At 51.8% G+C, this 17,517-nt stretch overlaps 1 protein-coding gene across 1 annotated transcript in view; it reads left to right on the top strand.

The window, feature by feature from the left end:
- Positions 1-17,517, top strand: part of MDGA2 (MAM domain containing glycosylphosphatidylinositol anchor 2) — a 377,896-nt gene that overhangs the window by 204,248 nt on the left and 156,131 nt on the right. Inside the window, exon 4 of the mRNA XM_033158260.1 lies at positions 2,322-2,518. Within this exon, the coding sequence (XP_033014151.1) occupies positions 2,322-2,518 (197 nt within the window). The remainder of the gene's footprint in view (positions 1-2,321; positions 2,519-17,517) is intronic.

Genomic DNA, 17,517 nt, shown 5'->3' with positions numbered 1-17,517 from the left:
AAAAAAGTTTAAAGGGGGAAAAACTGGATGTAATTCAACAATAACTTTGATAAAAAACATACTTTGTTATGTGCAAATGGCTTTAGATACATATGAGGTCCATAAATTACTATATAACCTACAGGTGAAACTCGAAAAATTAGAATATCATGGAAAAGTCCATTTATGTAAGCGATTGTTTTCAATATATGAGATAGACTCATGACATGCAAAGCGAGATATGTCAAGCCTTTGCTTGTTATAATTGTGATGATTATGGAGCAAAGCTGATGAAAACCCCAAAGTTGAAATTGTTAATTTGGGGTTCTCATCAGCTGTACTCGCTTTGCATGTCATGAGTCTATCTCATATATTAGTTTCACCTTTTAAGTTGAATTACTGAAAGAAATGAACCTTTCCACGATATTCTAATTTTTCAAGTTTCACCTGTATGTTCAATACAAAAAAAACAAAACAATTTGTTGTTGACAAAGGACAGCTGGACATATAAAGGGCCCCATTACCTTCAGGAGCTTAGGTCCTCATCAAACCTAAATCCAGCCCTGGGTCCAACCCCGCCTCCTATGCCGAATTAAATAATAATATTTAAATAATAATATTTTGCCACGTCCTCTTTCGAGGCCGATACGATATGGGCATCTGCCTTGGATGGATTTTAAAAGTGGCATTGCAATAAGAAGGCTGGCCTGTCTGCAGAGAGGCCACAGGAAACTCGACTCCGAAAGGTAGCATGGAAATTAATGAGGCGGCTGAACTATATTTTCGGTCTCCGAATTGGATCTTTATTGCTGCAGCCGGGAGAGAGTTATAACCCTCTGTAGGGACATTTGCTGGAAGCAGGCTTTGGATTGCACTCCCGGCAAAAGCCAAAGGCCGCGAGGCACGAAAAGGTTATGAAGCTCATTGCCCTGGGCATCACTGTGCTCAGGTTTGCAGCTCGATCCTATATATGATTACTTAGGAGTAAGTCTTGCACCAGACGCAGCCTTGAGTTTGCTGAGCAGACATTTCCTTGCCCAAGGAAGCCCTGGAGAGGAAATCCTCGAAGCGTTTCTCCAACGGAATCCTCAGGAGCTTCTTCAAAATACAATGTGTTATGTATTTTGTATTCTCCTTTTGTATTTTTCTGTTGTGAACTGCCCTCAGAAACTCAGACAAAGCATGGTAAACAAAGTTAATAAATAAATGAAGAATAAGGTTCTCGGTTTCTCATCCCCCACCCCCCAAAATCTGAAATTCAGTTCTCCAGACTTCTGCAGAAATCATCACGGAAATTTATCAGCATTTGGGGGCAAATTTCTCCTAACATGCACATGGTTTTGTATGCAGTTTTGTACATATCTTTTTGCAAGCAATTATCCCTCATATAACACATTTTCATATGTTGCTTCCACAAAATTTTTTATTTTTATTTCCTCTGATAAATGCATTTCGGTAGCATTGCTTGGTTCCAGAACTGCATTGCAAAAGTGCAAAATTCGAAAGACGGTTGTGTTGTGTTTCCCTCAACCTGAATCATCTATAGAGGACACATGCTATAACCCTGTTTAGAAGCCATTTTGGACTCACTGTCATTTTGGTAGTCATTTTGGACTCACAGCTGTCCATGGAGGCGCAGGTTAACTCTGTGTCCAGGGCGGCTGTCTACCAGCTCCATCTGGTACGCAGGATGAGACCCTCCCTGCCCGCAGACTGTCTTGCCAGAGTGGTGCATGCTCTGGTTATCTCCCGCTTGGACTACTACAATGTGCTCTATGTGAGGCTACCTTTGAAGGTGACTTGGAAACTACAACTAATCCAGAATGCGGCAGCTAGACTGGGGACTGGGAGCAGTCGCCGAGACCACATAACACTGGTCCTGAGAGATCTACATTGGCTCCCAGTACGTTTCCGAGCACAATTCAAAGTATTGGTGCTAACCTTTCAAGCCCTAAACAGCCTCAGCCCAGGATGCCTAAAAGAGCATTTCTACCCCTGTTGCTCAGCTACTGAGGTCCAGCGCCGAAGATCTTCTGTCGGTTCCCTCACTGCGGGAAGCAGATTTACGGGGAAACAGGAAGAGGGCCTTCTCAGTGGTGGCACCCGCCCTGTGGAATGCCCTCCCACCAGATGTCAAGGAAATAGACAACTCTCTGATGTTTAGAAGACATTTGAAGGCAGCCCTGTTTAGGGGAGTTTTTAATGACTGATGTCTTAATGCATTTTTAATCTCTTGTTGGAAGCTGCCCCGAGTGTCTCGGGAAACTTATTATTATTATTATTGAAACAAAGGAGCCCTATGCCACTGCTAACCTCCTGCTTCCTCCTCCTTCCCTTTCCAGATCTGGACGACCCAATTGTGACCGTCCACCAGAGCATAGGGGAAGCCAAGGAACAGTTTTACTATGAGCGGACGGTGTTCCTCAGGTGCGTGGCCAATTCCAACCCACCTGTCCGGTACAGCTGGCGGCGAGGGCAGGAGGTGCTGCTCCAAGGATCCGACAAAGGGGTTGAAATTTATGAGCCCTTCTTTACGCAGGTAGGAATCAAGGTACAGTCATATTTTTTCTTACTTATTACTCTTATCAATGTCATTTCAATTTTTTTGCAGAAACGCCTTTCAAATGGGCATGTGGGTTGAGGCGAAAGCAAGGCAGACTGGTGACAAAATAGCTGCACCGGTATGTTTCTGGGTTCCACTGAATGCCATGTTTTAATCTTGTAAAGGCTCATCCTAGAACAGGGGTAGGCGACCTCAGGCCCATGGGCCACAAGCGGCCCACGGGGGTCGTTTAACCAGCCCACGAGCTGCCCCTGAACTGAGCCGCCTGCTCAGCGAGTCCCCACGTGCTGCACTAAACCAGCACAGTGCCGGGGACTTGCTTCCGTGGTGCCAGAAATTGCGTCTGCGCATGCTCAGATGCTGAAAATCGTGGTCGCGCACATTCTGGCCCACGGAGGGATCTCTGTTAGAGTGAACCAGCCCAGGCGAGGTAAACCTTGCCGACTCCCGTCCTAGAGAACACCTGGCCAGGTAAGATCCGCCAGGGAGGCCCCACTCCAAGGTCTGTCCTCTAGGGCAGGGGTGGCAAACTCCCAAGAGACTGATCTACTCACAGAGTTAAAAACTTGCAGTGATCTACCCCCTTTTGGGGGGTTCAGGTCAAAGTTGTTGAGCTTTTTTAGGAAGGAGGAAGGCCCATATTTTTGGGAGCTTTGGGTCAAAGTTGTGTTTTTTCAGGGAGGAGGTAAAATGTTGAGCTTTTTTCAGGGGAGCCACAGTTGTTCACCTTCTTTGGGGAGCCAGTGATCTACCACAGACGTCCAGTGATCTACTGGTAGATCACGATCTTCCTGTTGGACATGCCTGCTCTAGGGCAAGGGTGGACAACCTTTGGGTGTCTGAGTGGTGAATCCTATACTGTGAAAGTGCTTGGGGGCTGAACAATTCTGACAAAAGTGGGTGGGGGGTCACCTCTTCTCTTTCCCTCTGTAACACCTTGTCATGCTCCATGGGGTGCCCTCGGGGACAAGGGTCTCGGTCCAGGGCTGTAAAAGGCTTTCACCCAAAAATGTACGCAGAAGACTGGGGTTCGAGGTACAGCCTAGTCTCAGCATGCAAGGTTCAGTGCACAGAATCAGTTTGGCTCCAGAACATGATCCGAAACAGAGCTCAGGAAACCACCACCCAAGGTCCATATGATCAGGAGTCTGGAAAGGAAGCCTGAGGAGGAATGGATGAGGGAGTTGCATACGTTTATCCTGGAAAAGAGGAGAGGACACTAAGAGCCGTCTTCATCTATCCGAAGGGTTGTCCCATGGAAGATGGAGCAAGCTTGTTTTCTGCTGCTCTGGAGGAGAGGACCTTAAACAACGGATTCGAATGACAAGAAAAGGTGTTCCAACTCAACAGGAGGAAGAGCTGTCTGACAGTGGAACGGACTCTCCTGGGACTCCTCTTCCTTGGAGGTTTTGAGGCAGATGACAGACGGCCATCTGTCAGGGCTTATTTACCTGGAGGTTGTGTTACTGGATCACCCTTGGTGTCCCAACCCTATGACTTCATCATTCTGCTCTTTATGTGAACAGGACATGGTTCTTGCAGCATTTTCAAACAGTCTCCCTAGGAGCAGTGCCCAGACTTACCTGAGAGATAAATTAGTTTTGTTTTTGGCTCGTTACCAGAAGAGTCTTTAATTTACATAGACACCCTACTTCCTCCCAGTGGACTTTCTTTCAATGGAGGTTTCTAAACGGAGTTTGGATGACTATGTTGCCAGGGATTCTTGAGCTGTAATTCCTGCAGTGCACGGGGTTGGACTAGATGGCCCTTGGGGGGCCCTTCTGATAGGGAAACCGGCAGGGGGAGCGCTCTTCCCGGAGGCCTGCTGACAAGGCGGCCAGCCGGGACTCACCGGATCGCCTTTAGGACACTTCCCCTGGGCCCCGAAAACCCCTCCACATGTTTCCCCACACGGTCTCACAAGCAGCACACTGACTTTCCCCAATACCCCTTCAAAAGGCTGTACATAAAGCCTAAAAACCCGTACCGCTTCGCCTGTCAGAAGCGCTTCGCTACACACCATTTTCTCAATGAGCGGCAGGCCCGCCAATCAGGAGCATGCATCCAGCTCAGCCTGCAAAATGGAACGTTCAGCTCAGATACTATGATTCAATCATCACCTTCACGCTTGACTGAACACTAAGTGGGTTTTGACAGGCTCCCTGCTGGGAGAACAATGGAATCGAAACCAAAATGTAACCAGTTGGGGAAACTATTAATTATAACTTGCAACAATGTATCAAATGGACAATTTAGACGCTGGGTGGCCCAATTTTGACAGCTCGAAATATTTATTATTGTAAAAATCCACAACTCCTGAACGCAGTGTCCGATTTGCCTGGTTCGGGTGTCTATTTGCTCCTTGTAAAATAACCTTTCTAACCCCTCGGTCCCCGCCATCCTCCGATCATCAGAAGTATATTATTTCGATACTGCATAATTTTTGGACTCTCCACTCAGTGGCTTTCATAATCCCCTAAGCAGCGAGTCACGTCCGCAGGAGGAGATACACCCCTCCCGATAATCCAGTCAAGCACCCATCCACCAGCTACCATGGCAGCAGACATCCTCCTAGGAGCTTTCTATTGTCCTGACGCAGAAGAAACCTTCAATGTGTATTACACCCACCCTAGATCCATTCACCGGTTCCTGCCATCCTTCCTGATATGCAAAACTTGTTTTTCCCCTATGTAAATTTTACTGTAACCTCCTCTCTCCCCTCCCCATCTCTGACGTTTCTATGATGTATTTCGCTGTGTATTCTGGGCAATGGCGGGAAGTTTTAAAAGTCCATGTCACCCCTTTCCCCGTTGAACAGTCTTGGCTGCTCCTGTTGCGCAATAAAGCTTCTTTGCTTTACTTTGCTCCTGGCTGGCTTCCTCCTTGATCTCCGCAGAACCCGTGGGCTTCTCTCATAGGGCCAGGTGGACAAGCACACCTGGGGTTTTTCCATTACAGTTGGTGCCGAAAGCCGGGAGTCTTGCGGTGCTCCCGTGTGGCTGGCCGCGGGACCCCAAAACCTTCAGCCGGCACCGGGCCCTTTTGCCTGGGAAGTTTTTCCGGACCTCCGGCCATCCTCCGGGCGGTAATTGCAAGTCTCCGAGGGACCAACCAGGGAGCAAAGGGAAAGCTCGCCGGCTACCTTCTTGATCCCGGGATCACAGGACCAGAGACGTGAGTATAGGTTGAATCCCCGTGCATCGGTGGGAGAGGGGTGGTGACTCCTGGCAACCAATTCTCTGCCCTCTTACCTATCGTTATTTCTTGCCTTTCTCTTGGTCCAACGCGTGGACCCATGCTCAACTCGACAGGGGAGTCCTGAGCTCTATTTCTTTCTCTTAAACCTCTGGTCAGCCGCACCGAGACGGGACTCGAACGTAAGACGGGGAGGACGGCCTAAACAACCACCTCTCCGCTGTGGGTACCCTATCGAACGCAAGGGGCCAGAGTTCTTCTTCGTACCTCTGTCTTCCTCATTGGTGTGGAACCCGAGAAATAAGACGGGGAGGACGGCCTAAACAACCACCTCCCCGCAAACGGGTGACCTACCAGCCGAGGGGCAGGGGGACTTCCTTTCTATCGTTACCCTAGCCGCACTGGTCGGGACACGTGTACGCGCTTGTCGCGTGTGAACCCGCTTCCAAACGCAAGGGGGGTATTCCGGAACGAAAACTCTATCCAGAGGCTACCTGATCTGGCACCACGCTAAGTGGGCGTCCAGTAGGGCCCTCTCTCTCAAGTTGTAACGTCAGGTAGGAGGTTGCCAGGAGGGAGAGCTTGGCCTGAGGGGCAAGACAAGGCAGAGTGGTGAGGAAACCCCTGGTTGTTTGGAAAGGAAGAGGTCTGGGGAAGGAACCCCGACGGAGTAAGAAAAGGCGCCAGAGTTGAAGTTGAAGTGTTAGGAATAGGAAAGGGAGGACTAAGGATATCCAATTAAGAAACCCGAACCCCTACCCCTTTTTTCCCGTTCTTAGGAACCCGAACCCCGAAGTCGCGAGATGGGAACTAAAGCTTCGAAGCATGAGCGGGCTCCCTCTGAGAGGAAAGCTTCACGGAAGCCTTCCGTTTCTCAGCTGGACCCCGACTCCCCTCTTGAGTTCGTCTTAGCCCACTGGAAGCAAATACCAGGGCACGAACTGCTATCCAAGCAGAAGTTAGGAGACCTCTGCAGGAATCTATGGCCAAATGCTACTGCCACCTTAAAACCCGAGCTCCGCTGGCCAACGGACGGGTCTTTCAATAAAGACCGACTCAATTCTCTGAAGAAGTACTTATTAGAAGAAAAACCCCGCCAGCTAGAATACCTGGCTGCCTTTGAGGCAGTCCAGCAGGTTCTGTGCTCCCTGCAGACTGCCCCATCGCTGCAACTTCCCATCATCAAGCCTAATCGGCAGCCCAGCGAGAAGAGGCGCCAAAAACCAGCCCAGTCGCTCCCTCCCCCTTACGAGGAACGTTCAAATGAAGAGCTCATAGATCGGACCTTAATCCCCTTCTACTACCAGGGCGCAACAGCACCCGTTTCAGACCTCGGGACAAGTTCAGAGGATGAGGAGTCGGAGGGGGAGGAGGGGATGGCCCTTCGTAGCGGGAATAAAACAAAAGGGAAGCAAGCGCCACCATCATCAGGCGCGGGCCCCAGCACATCTGGGAAACAGCCGCCACCACCATCAGGCGCGGGCCCCAGCACATCTAAGCCTAGTGGGGAGCCAGAGATACAGATGCCCTTGAGAGCACTGCCCATACCACCGGCGGAACCAGATGGCCCACCCCGTATGATTTACACCCACCAACCGTTTCATACAGCGGACCTGGTGGCCTGGGCAAGCCAGATGCCGTCTCTAAGAGATAGCCCTGATAAATGTTATCGCCAAATAAGCGCTATCTTCTCCACACACCATCCGACTTGGGCTGACACGCATGTTCTCCTTAATGCCCTCTTTAATGAGGCGGAGAAGGCAGATATCTTGGCCAAGGCGGGAGAAGCACTAGAGCTTGAAAACTACCAGCAAAACAAACCCGACGGTATTGAACCGCTGACAGCCCAAAATCTTAGGATTGAGCCGGAGCCTGCTTGGGACTACAACACCCCTGGCGGCGTGTGGCGCCTAAAAATCTTCAAGAAAGCCATCCTAGATGGGATTAAAGCGGCTGGCCAGCGCACCGTGAATTGGACTAAAGTCCAGTCGGTTCTACAAGGACCTAATGAGCACCCCTCAGATTATTATACTAGGCTGGTATCGGCGATAAAGACCTGGGGCGGGATAGACCCCGACAATCCTCAGCACTCAGTGATAGTGAAAGGATTCTTTAAGGATCAATCCAGCCCGGACATAAGAAAGGCTTTAAGCCTCCAGATAGGATACGATGGAAAGAGTTTCAGTGAAATCCTCTCCATCGCAAAAACCATCTTCAACACTAGGGATGAGAAGAAAAGGAGAGAACCAAGGCCAGAGGACGACCATGTGCTCGCCCTCAGCATGGAACCGGCTCAGTATCAAAGCAGGGGAAGAGGACGAGGAAGAGGAAGGGGGCCACAAGTCACAAACCGACCCTGGGGCTATACAGGAGGGGGCTGCTTCCATTGCCAGGAGGAGGGGCACATACGCAAATTTTGTCCATATCTTAATCCAGTAACTAATTGGACACAAGAGAACAGGCCTCCCCACCACAGAGGAACGAGCTATGCGCCCTACCTACCTAACCAACAGGCTGCCCCAGGGTTTGGGAACCAAACCCCAGCGACTCAAGGACAGTGGCCCCAACCACCTTCCAGACCACCGCAGGCATCCCAGTCCAATATGCGCCCCCCCATTCACCAGAGTGGGGTCCAGAATCCTGCAGCACCACCGGCCACTCTACCTCCCCAGCCGCATGGAGCAAATCAGTATTGACAATCAGCCGGGGATCCCAACCAGACCCACTCCATTTGCCCAGTCCTAGCGCTCTCTCCGGAAGATCCCATCTGCACCATTGAGATCGATGGGCACCCTTATGAGTGCCTTCTCGACACCGGAGCAACCTATTCCACCTTGGCCAACAGCCATCTGGAACCTGGGCAGGAAACCAAGCAGGTCATGGGACTGGATGGGATACCCCGCACCTGCCCGCTCTCACAGCCAGCCAAGGTCACCCTGGGACCCCTATTAGCGGAACATACCTTCTTGCTAACCAGCAGCCCAGTGAATCTCTTGGGGAGGGACCTACTTTGCAAGCTGAGAGCGACTATTAAATGCTCACAGGACGGCATATATCTGCACATGCCTGAGGAATCTGTACCTGCATTCCAGGGACTTGTACAAGAAGCAGTCCAGGAGCGTCAGTTCCCAGATCTCCCCTTGGACCTTGAATTGGAACTACCCCCTTGGCTATGGGGGACAGAATCCACCTCTGTAGGGCTTTTAAAATCCGCTGTGCCTGTCAAGATCACTTATAGAGCAGATCTCCCATACCCTTGTACTAAGCAGTACCCACTGCCACAGGCTGCAATACAGGGACTTACACCCATGATAGAGGATTTCCTACAACAGGGAATTTTAGTACCTTGCGCCTCCCCGTGCAACACGCCAGTCCTCCCCATTAAGAAGGCCGCTACAGAGGGCGCCCCAACCCGTTACCGTTTTGTACAGGACTTGAGATTAGTTAACCAATTCGTGGTGCCGCGCCACCCGGTGGTGGGGAACCCAAACTCCCTACTAAATGCAATACCACCGGGCACCTCCTGGTACAGCGCTGCAGATTTATGTTCTGCATTTTTCAGCATACCCCTGGCCCCTGAAAGTCAATTTCTCTTTGCCTTCACCTGGGGACCCGGCCAGCTCACTTGGACCAGGCTACCCCAGGGGTATGTGGAGTCGCCGGCTATCTTCTCTGCCATCTTGCACCAAGATCTACAGGATGTAGTACTGCCTGCTGGATCCAAGTATCTGCTTTACGTTGATGATATATTGATTTGTTCTAATAGCGAGGAGGCATGCAAATTGGACACCAAACACCTCCTTGTTGCCCTAGCCTACAAAGGACACAAAGTTTCCCCCAAAAAGCTACAATTCTGCAAGCAGGAGGTCAGATATCTTGGACACGTCCTAGGGGTGGGCACCCGGAGCTTGGCAACCGACAGAATAGATGCAGTCACGAAAATACCCCTACCTCAGACTAAACGACAATTGCGTGGGCTGCTCGGGATGGCTGGGTTCTGTAGAGAATGGGTCGCCGCCTACAGCGAAATAACGAAGCCCCTGTCTGCCATGACCCGCCAGGACCACCCCGATAAGTTAATATGGAGCGAGGAGGCTTTTGCCTGCTTTGAGCGCCTGAAGAGGGAATTACGTTCCACCCCCGCTTTAGGCCTCCCAGATTACCGCATCCCATTCAATCTATACGTCCACGAACAGATGGGGGTGGCCTCGGGAGTCCTAACTCAATCCTTTCGGGACCGGCAGAGGCCAGTGGCTTACTACAGTCTGCAGCTCGATAACACCGCCAAAGGAGCCGTAAGCTGCCTTAGGGCCATAGCCGCTGCAGCAATCCTCCTCCAGAAAGCGCAGGAGACAGTACTGGGGCATGAAATTACCATCCATGTGCCCCATGCAGTCTCCACCCTCCTATCTATGAAAGGCACCCACCATTTTTCCAATCCGCGTTTAAACCGCTACGAAGCCCTCCTACTGGCTCCCTCAAACGTAGTCATCAAGAGAGTAAACTCCTTGAACCCGGCGACCCTACTTCCACTGCCGGAAGATGGCACCCCCCATCACGATTGCGCTCAAATTGTCAGACAAACTGAAAAACCTAGAGAGGATTTGGATCACCTCCCCCTGGAGAACCCAGATCTTATATTATACACAGATGGCAGCTCTAAGATAGTGAATGGAGAGAGAAAGACTGGATATGCGGTAGCATCTGATTTCGAAGTATTAGAAGCGGGTCCCATACATGCCCAATACAGTGCTCAGGCGGCCGAACTAGTAGCCCTCATCAGAGCCTGTGAACTTAGCGAAGGAAAGCGCACCACCATATACACCGACAGCAAATATTGCTTCGGTCTGGTCCACACTACGGGGCAGATATGGCTCCAAAGGGGCTTCCTAACGGCTGCAGGATCGCAAATCTCCCACGCCGCCCTAGTGGAAAGACTGCTGTCTGCAATTCACCTACCGGCCTCCATCGCTGTCGTCCACTGTAAGGCCCACACCAAAGGGAGGGACCCGGTCTCAAAAGGCAATAGGAGGGCGGATCGCGCCGCCCAAATGGCAGCCTTGCAAACCCCACGGGAGGGGGCAGACTTCCAATGCATTCAAATACCTGCAGACTTCGACTTTGATCTAATGTATAGGACTGCCCCTGAAGAGGAGCAATCCACGTGGACTACCATTGGTGCGACAAAGGTCAATGGCGTATGGACTCTTCCAGATGGGAGAGTCGTCATGCCCAGGGCTTGGACCCCTAAGTTTGTCAGAGTCCTCCACCAACAAACCCACTGGGGCAAAGGGAAGCTGATAGACTTTGTTCAAAGATCCTGGTATGCCCCTGGGACAGCCACGGCAGCAGCCGCTGCTACTAAGAACTGTGTCACTTGCCAAAATTATAACCCTAAACGTGAGCCCAGGCGGCCACCAGGGGCTAGACCATGGGCTTTTGTCCCCTTTGAAAACTTACAATTGGACTTTATTGATCTTCCCCCGTGTCAGGGCTTTCATCATGTTCTGGTTATAATTGACAAATTCTCCTCATGGACTGAGGGCTTTCCTGCTAAAAGGGCTACAGCCTCGGTTGTGGCCAGAGCCCTACTCCATGAGATCATTCCACGATTTGGAATCCCACGCAAGTTAGACTCTGACAGGGGGAGCCACTTCACAGCGGCTGTGGTCCAGCATGTGGCATCTGCTCTTGGCATTAAGTGGGAACTGCACACCCCCTACCACCCCGCTTCCTCAGGGCAAGTCGAACGCATGAATCAGGAAATAAAGGTCCAATTGGGGAAAATCTGTAGCTCCACTGGTTTGAAGTGGGTCAATGCACTGCCAATAGTCCTTCACAACATCAGGAGCGCCCCCACTGGACCCCTAAAACTCTCCCCCTTTGAACTTCTCTTCGGACGACCCCCTCCTATCTATAACACCCAGTTCCCCTTATCAGAATTGGACATTGGGGAAGCTGAACTTACCAGCTATGTGATACAACTGCAGAAACAGCTGCGCAGCCTCCATAAATATGCGGCCATAGAAGGCCAGAACCTGCCAGCAGATGCCCCCGTTCACTCATTCCAACCAGGAGACTGGGTGTTAGTGAAGGTCTATCAGAAACTCCCACTGCAGCCAGCCTGGGAGGGTCCATATCAGGTCCTCCTCGTCTCACTCACAGCTCTAAAAGTGGGGGAGAAAAATGCCTGGCTTCACCATACCAGGTGCAAGGCCACACAACCGCCACAGGAGACACAGGAAAGCGGGGGGGAGGATTATACTTTTGATAACCCACCTCCCACTGCAGCCTCCTATATAGACGACGAGGACGGAGAACATATCGCCCCACCACCGGATCAGGATCGGGACCAGGATCGGGTCCAACAGCCTTCGCCACCGGATCAGGATCGGGACCAGGATCGGGTCCAACAGCCTTCGCCACCGGATCAGGATCGGGACCAGGATCGGGTCCAACAGCCTTCGCCACCGGACCAGGATCGGGACCAGGATCGGGTCCAACAGACCGGACCGGGCGCCATCTGGACCTCCGAGATCGTTCCCGGCAACACCGGTATCAAACTACGCCTGAAACGCGACTGACAGCTCGTTGACAGCTCGCCTCGCCTTCTGACAGCTCGCTGACAGCTCGCCTCGCCTTCTGACAGCTCGATTGACAGCTCGCCTCGCCTTCTGACAGCTCGCTGACAGCTCGTCCTTCGCTTCGCCTCGCCTTCTGACAGCTCGCTGACAGCTCGTCCTTCGCTTCGCCTCGCCCTCTGACAGCTCGTTGACAGCTCGCCTCGCCTTCTGACAGCTCGCTGACAGCTCGTCCTTCGCTTCGCCTCGCCTTCTGACAGCTCGCTGACAGCTCGTCCTTCGCTTCGCCTCGCCTTCTGACAGCTCGCTGACAGCTCGTCCTTCGCTTCGCCTCGCCTTCTGACAGCTCGCTGACAGCTCGTCCTTCGCTTCGCCTCGCCTTCTGACAGCTCGTTGACAGCTCGCCTCGCCTTCTGACAGCTCGCTGACAGCTCGTCCTTCGCTTCGCCTCGCCCTCTGACAGCTCGTTGACAGCTCGCCTCGCCTTCTGACAGCTCGCTGACAGCTCGTCCTTCGCTTCGCCTCGCCTTCTGACAGCTCGTTGACAGCTCGCCTCGCCTTCTGACAGCTCGTTGACAGCTGACAGCTATCTGACAGCTCCACCTTCAACTTCTACCATGCCGCCCCAATTTCTCTGCTCTCCCCGGACTCTATCCCTTGTTCTAACTGCTGCGACTATCACCTTCGCAGCCAACTACTGCGTGCACTTGCACACCGACTACCGTTACCTGGACTTCCATGCTGTTGACCTAGGGGGTAGGGACAACCAGGATCGAATGGGGGACTTTGACTTTTGTGTTCCTGAGTCCCGGACCCTCTTGCGTCACTCTGCAGTACCCCAACTCTCTGACTCTCAGTATTGGGAACTCTTTATCCGTACCCAATACTTCCATCGCATTGGAGCCGCTGTCCTCGCCTTGGACCATGGGCATTACCGTTTGCAATGCGTGAATGGGTCCTACCTCCTCTATGAACGAGGGGAAGTTACCAGACTTCCCAACTGGACTGAGGTGGCGCTTGGTGGAGCCTCACACGCCTACACGGACACCCACCAACCCTCTGAGAGTCTCCTCTTTGGATTTCAATGCCTCCGTATGGCTCCGGGACCCCATAGATCCCAGTTGCAAGGCGTATGTCTCCGGAGGTTTTGTTGCCTCTGGGACCTTGGACTTACGGGAAACTGGCAGGGGAGAGAGTACTTAGAAGGGTGGCATCACCCAGTAGCCCCTTCCCATCCTCCTGCTTGGGACCATACAGGACCTATGAGATGTGGAGGCATTGCCTCCAGCGTCAGCCTCCTTAATTCCACTGACCCCCTTCACCCGATAGGCACCGCTCCCCGACAATTAGGACTGAACCGGTCTGGCATAGAACCGGACCTCCTCTCCTCCTGGGAGCAGAACTCTTTCATCCAACTCCTCAGCAAGGTGGCAAAGGAGACCACTACTCGGGACTGTTGGATCTGTGCTCATGCTCCAACCCATATGAGACAAGGACTACCTCTGGTTCCGGTGGCCGTCACCCTGGAGCAGTTCCGGTCAGGGGACGTTGCCTCATGGAACCTAACCGCCTTGAATCTCACCCACCAATACCTGTACTTGACAGGTCCAACCAGGGGCCCCCTTTGCCGCCGCTTCACTGGACAAGGACCTAACGTGGGGGTCAGTGTGTGCGACATCAACCTGGAACTCCGTGAGACAGGGCAAGTTATCATCACCAGCCCGAGAGGCACACAGACTGCCTCCGACCTCTCCGCCGCTTGGACCACCGTTGTTGGACCCGTGGGAAAGCCGAACCCCGCTCTCCTACAGAGTTTTGCCTCAGGCCGGATGGAGTCCTACCTCGCGGGCCTGTGGTGGATCTGTGCTCACCGCGGATACCGGTGGGTCAGCCCCCACATGTCTGGCTCCTGTTATATCGGATATATTGTCCCGGGCATCCGAGTCACCCATGACCTGCCTACCGGGAGACAAAGGAACAAAAGAGAGGAACAGGCTCTCTCGGACCTCTCCGATGTGGCCGCTAACGGAGAGACGTGGGGGAGAGCATTGTTCCCTGCCTACGGAGCGGGTTCCAATCACGTTGACATCTTGAAACTCACGGACATCCTCCTCAAATTCATGCGAGAAACCGAACAGGTCACCGATGCTCTAACCACTGAGCTCTCCCAGGTACGACAATTATCGATCCAAAACCGGATTGCTACCGATTTTTTACTGTCATCGGAGGGCGGGACTTGTGCTCTGATTGGTTCAGAGTGCTGTACGTATGTAACCGACCAAACCCTAAACATAACGGGACACCTAAACAACATACATAGACTTGCTGGGACCCTGCGTGACATCCAGCATGAAGGACTGTCGGGGCTCGACCTGTGGGGTTGGCTGCCTGATTTGGGCTGGGCGAAGCAACTCCTGAAGGGACTAGTTGTGATTGTTTTAGTCGTTACCGTATGCATTGTGACCTTTTGTTGTGTTGCTCACTGCTGGGGACCGTGTTGTTCTTTGCTTCGTTGTCCCTCCCGGAAAGCTCCTAACGCTATATTTCCCCTTAGAGCCTATTCCCGTACCGCCATTCCCTTCCCTGAATACGTACAGATGCGGCACCTGGGGGAAGGGGAATATCAGATCACCGAACTGTGAAGGTGCGGAGAGAAGGGGTTGCTGTTCCTCCGGAACGGGCCGCAACCCTCTCTCCGAATGGGGGATATGATAGGGAAACCGGCAGGGGGAGCGCTCTTCCCGGAGGCCTGCTGACAAGGCGGCCAGCCGGGACTCACCGGATCGCCTTTAGGACACTTCCCCTGGGCCCCGAAAACCCCTCCACATGTTTCCCCACACGGTCTCACAAGCAGCACACTGACTTTCCCCAATACCCCTTCAAAAGGCTGTACATAAAGCCTAAAAACCCGTACCGCTTCGCCTGTCAGAAGCGCTTCGCTACACACCATTTTCTCAATGAGCGGCAGGCCCGCCAATCAGGAGCATGCATCCAGCTCAGCCTGCAAAATGGAACGTTCAGCTCAGATACTATGATTCAATCATCACCTTCACGCTTGACTGAACACTAAGTGGGTTTTGACAGGCTCCCTGCTGGGAGAACAATGGAATCGAAACCAAAATGTAACCAGTTGGGGAAACTATTAATTATAACTTGCAACAATGTATCAAATGGACAATTTAGACGCTGGGTGGCCCAATTTTGACAGCTCGAAATATTTATTATTGTAAAAATCCACAACTCCTGAACGCAGTGTCCGATTTGCCTGGTTCGGGTGTCTATTTGCTCCTTGTAAAATAACCTTTCTAACCCCTCGGTCCCCGCCATCCTCCGATCATCAGAAGTATATTATTTCGATACTGCATAATTTTTGGACTCTCCACTCAGTGGCTTTCATAATCCCCTAAGCAGCGAGTCACGTCCGCAGGAGGAGATACACCCCTCCCGATAATCCAGTCAAGCACCCATCCACCAGCTACCATGGCAGCAGACATCCTCCTAGGAGCTTTCTATTGTCCTGACGCAGAAGAAACCTTCAATGTGTATTACACCCACCCTAGATCCATTCACCGGTTCCTGCCATCCTTCCTGATATGCAAAACTTGTTTTTCCCCTATGTAAATTTTACTGTAACCTCCTCTCTCCCCTCCCCATCTCTGACGTTTCTATGATGTATTTCGCTGTGTATTCTGGGCAATGGCGGGAAGTTTTAAAAGTCCATGTCACCCCTTTCCCCGTTGAACAGTCTTGGCTGCTCCTGTTGCGCAATAAAGCTTCTTTGCTTTACTTTGCTCCTGGCTGGCTTCCTCCTTGATCTCCGCAGAACCCGTGGGCTTCTCTCATAGGGCCAGGTGGACAAGCACACCTGGGGTTTTTCCATTACACTTCCAACTCTATAGTTCTACAATTCTTTGATTCTATCTTTCTGTCATTTGGCGACAGCTGCAGATGCAACATCTGCACCCGAGATTCCTGCATTGGAGCCGATTGGACTCGATGGCCCTTGGGGGCCCCTTACAATTCTACTATTCCATGAGTCTCTCTTGGGCCAGATCCTCCTGCGCATGAGCTGCCTTCCCAATGTGAGCATCACGCTCGGCTCCAGACCCTTCCCCACTTGGGGGAGGTGCAGCTCCTGGGATTCGAGGCGCGAGAACCGACGAGAGGCAACAAATGAGATACTGAGTGTACAATCAGCAACCCGGCACAGAACAACTTTCAACTTTCATAGATAATTCTCAACTAATGGCTCAGAAAAGGCCCATCGCTTTCCTCCTTTATTGCACTTGACAGCTTTATATTGCTCAGAATCGCTGGCAAAGCCTTGCGGAGGAAGAGGCAGCGCTGGGACCTCCGGGAGGTGGAGGGATTGGGCCAGCTTCAACACCGTGGGATCGGACTCCCTTCCTTAGGAACATTTGGGGAAGTTGCAGCCATCTTCCCGGGATGGGATCACCCACAATGCTCTGCAGGATACGGCTCCTGCTCAGGAGAGGTTCCTGGCTGGAACTGAATTGTGGACAATTTTTTGTTTATTCCATTTATATCTCTTCTTTTTCTCCACGGAAGTTCAAGATGACACACATGGTTCTTGCCCTCCTTTAATCCCTGAGAGGCCACACCCAGTGAACTTCATGGCCAAGTGGACATTTAGGGAAGCTTTTAATGATTAATAGACTATTGCATTTTAATATTCTGTTGGAAGCCACCCAGAGTGGCTGGGGAAACCCAGCCAGATGGGCGGGGTATAAATACTAATACTAATACTAATACTAATACTAATACTAATACTAATTAGAACACTGCACTCCCAGGTCTTGGTTGGTCCAAAACTCTAATTACTAGACCGCACCGACTCTCAAAAATGCACTTTAAACTACAGTGGTACCTGGGTTACAAATGCTTCAGGTTACAAATACTTCGGGTTACAAACTCTGCTAATCCGGAAGTAGTACCTCGGGTTGCGAACTTTGCCCCAGGATAAGAAGAAGAGGAGTTTGGATTTGATATCCCGCTTTATCACTACCCGAAGGAGTCTCAAAGCGGCTCACATTCTCCTTTCCCTTCCTCTCCCACAACAAACACTCTGTGAGGTGAGTGGGGCTGAAAGGCTTCAGAGAAGTGTGACTAGCCCAAGGTCACCCAGCAGCTGCATGCGGAGGAGCGTTTACCTTCCCGCCGGAGCGGTACCTATTTATC

This window comes from Lacerta agilis, chromosome 1, assembly GCF_009819535.1.
Source record: "Lacerta agilis isolate rLacAgi1 chromosome 1, rLacAgi1.pri, whole genome shotgun sequence".
NCBI lineage: Eukaryota > Metazoa > Chordata > Lepidosauria > Squamata > Lacertidae > Lacerta > Lacerta agilis.
This window is presented reverse-complemented; position numbering and strand designations above follow the sequence as displayed.